The following is a 1852-nucleotide window of genomic DNA, read 5'->3' on the forward strand; positions in this document are numbered from 1 at the left end:
GAGCAATGCATCGTACTACTCTGCCGTGCTAGCGAGATTGCTTGGACGTTGATATTCCGTCGTTCGTTGCCAAAAAGCATCGCGCCATGGGCGCCATAGAGGGAAGGTTGCCTTGTCAATCTTCAGCCCAAAAAAAAAAGTCCGGTTTGGGCTGATGGTCAGGAGGGGGCTGACAACCTGACTCGCCAGACTGGTTCATCCGACATGTGCTAACTAGTTATTATGGCCAGGATCGCATGAATTTTGGCAGACAGCCACCCGAGGAGTCGAGGATGCAAGATGCCGATTGACTTTATTACGGCTAACTAGTAGCAGACCTATAAGATGGAAAACCACGACAAAGAGAAAAGGGAAAGCGCACGTGCCTTGAAGTTATTACTCTCTTGCAACTGTAAACTTAACGTTACTCTTGCTCGCAAACTGACTGGTCACTCCATCTCCCCCCTTCCCCCTTCCCCCTCGTTTAGCAACTCCGACGGCGAATCGCCGTGAGCTGAACAACAGGGCGCGCCATGTCCGACTCCCCTTTCGATGATGTAAATTTTTCAGTGGTCCATGACTCGACCAAAAAAGCCGTTGGCCAGTCTAGTGAGCTTTTGCCATCATTATTATGTCCACGTCTGCTAAGGGGAAAAAAGGTACATGTCGACCTCGTACCTGGACACCATGGTTTGTTCATTCGTGTTTGCGCAAAGTGACATACCATGCGCCACTGCTGCTGTCCACATGTGGACCAAGTTTGCCGAGCTCCTCGGCGAACAAGGCCGTCTTGGTCGCATCTTCGTGCAACTATTCATGCCAGAATGAGCAAGGTGGTCCAATTCAACAAGAAGAGATGAACATGTATGAGAAAAAAATTGACAAGTCAACGTCCATACCTCGATGCTCTCCCATCCAAGAAGGAAAACCGAGAGCAGTCTGTCCTTGGGTGGCAAGCAAACGACGGTCGTCGCCGCCGGCGCCGCCGTCTCGCCCTCGACAAGCGTTGTGTTGGTCGCAAAACCCCAGTCGCCGCCGACGAAGCCCAGCATGTCGAAGCAGTCTGTGTACAATTTGTGCACCGATTCGAGGATGGTGTCGTCGAGCACGGGCGTGCCTGGCTTGAACCGTAACACGACCTATCAGAGACGGCCGTTGTGTGAGCAACCTGGTTCATCAGAAATCACAGAAATCACACGCACGGTCGTCCCCAAAAGAACGGGTTTGTTCCCCGCGCGCGAAAAGGCTGAGACTGTGGAGTGACTAGAAGGAAACCATATTTAACTTACCACTTCGCAGACGGGAGCATCGAGTCCCGAAACTAAGTCGTCGTGATTGCTGCCGTTCATCTCGACGGTGACGTCGGTCACGGTGCCATCAACGAGCTCCCGCAGCGAATCACGCAGGGGCGTGTCCCAAGCCACTTCCCTTGGCCATTCTAGCGAGGGCGTGTAAGAAGAGTTTAGTAAACTCTGTTTCTGTTTCTTGTTCTTTCTTGGCCCTGGCCACACTGCCGAAAAAGACCACTCTTCTGTTACCGAGCCAAAAGTTCAACCAACTCACGAATAATCCAGGTGATCTCGTGTCTCGGCTTGGGCACGGCCCTGCGCATCGAGACAGAGTAGCCAAAGTACTGGCTCAGGGCGCCGGCGCGCGCCACGGCCTCCCGCACATCGTCAAAAGGTGCCAACGGAGATTGTGTCCGTTGGCGGCAGAGTAAATCGCAAGATCTGGCATCTCATTTTCGTGTGGAAACTAGATGATCCTTGCAGCTCATGTGCAAACTGTTCATGTGCTCTTCACAATGTCAAACGGCGTCAGCACTGGATGGCAGCGACTGTAAGCAGCATGTAGATGTGCAGATTTTGTTACT

The 1852-nt window shown here is 52.4% G+C and overlaps 1 protein-coding gene across 1 annotated transcript; it reads right to left on the bottom strand.

Annotated features, from left to right (window-relative positions):
* Positions 1-623: 623 nt before the first annotated feature.
* CCM_00049 (uncharacterized protein) lies at positions 624-1591 on the bottom strand (the record flags this gene model as incomplete). Its single annotated transcript, XM_006665209.1, has 5 exons — positions 624-657; positions 704-789; positions 879-1118; positions 1269-1417; positions 1543-1591. The coding sequence occupies 5 exons, from the start codon at positions 1589-1591 to the stop codon at positions 624-626; spliced, it is 558 nt and encodes a 185-aa protein (XP_006665272.1).
* Positions 1592-1852: the final 261 nt, after the last annotated feature.

Source organism: Cordyceps militaris (genome assembly GCF_000225605.1).
Source record: "Cordyceps militaris CM01 unplaced genomic scaffold CCM_S00001, whole genome shotgun sequence".
Classification (NCBI taxonomy): Eukaryota; Fungi; Ascomycota; class Sordariomycetes; order Hypocreales; family Cordycipitaceae; genus Cordyceps; species Cordyceps militaris.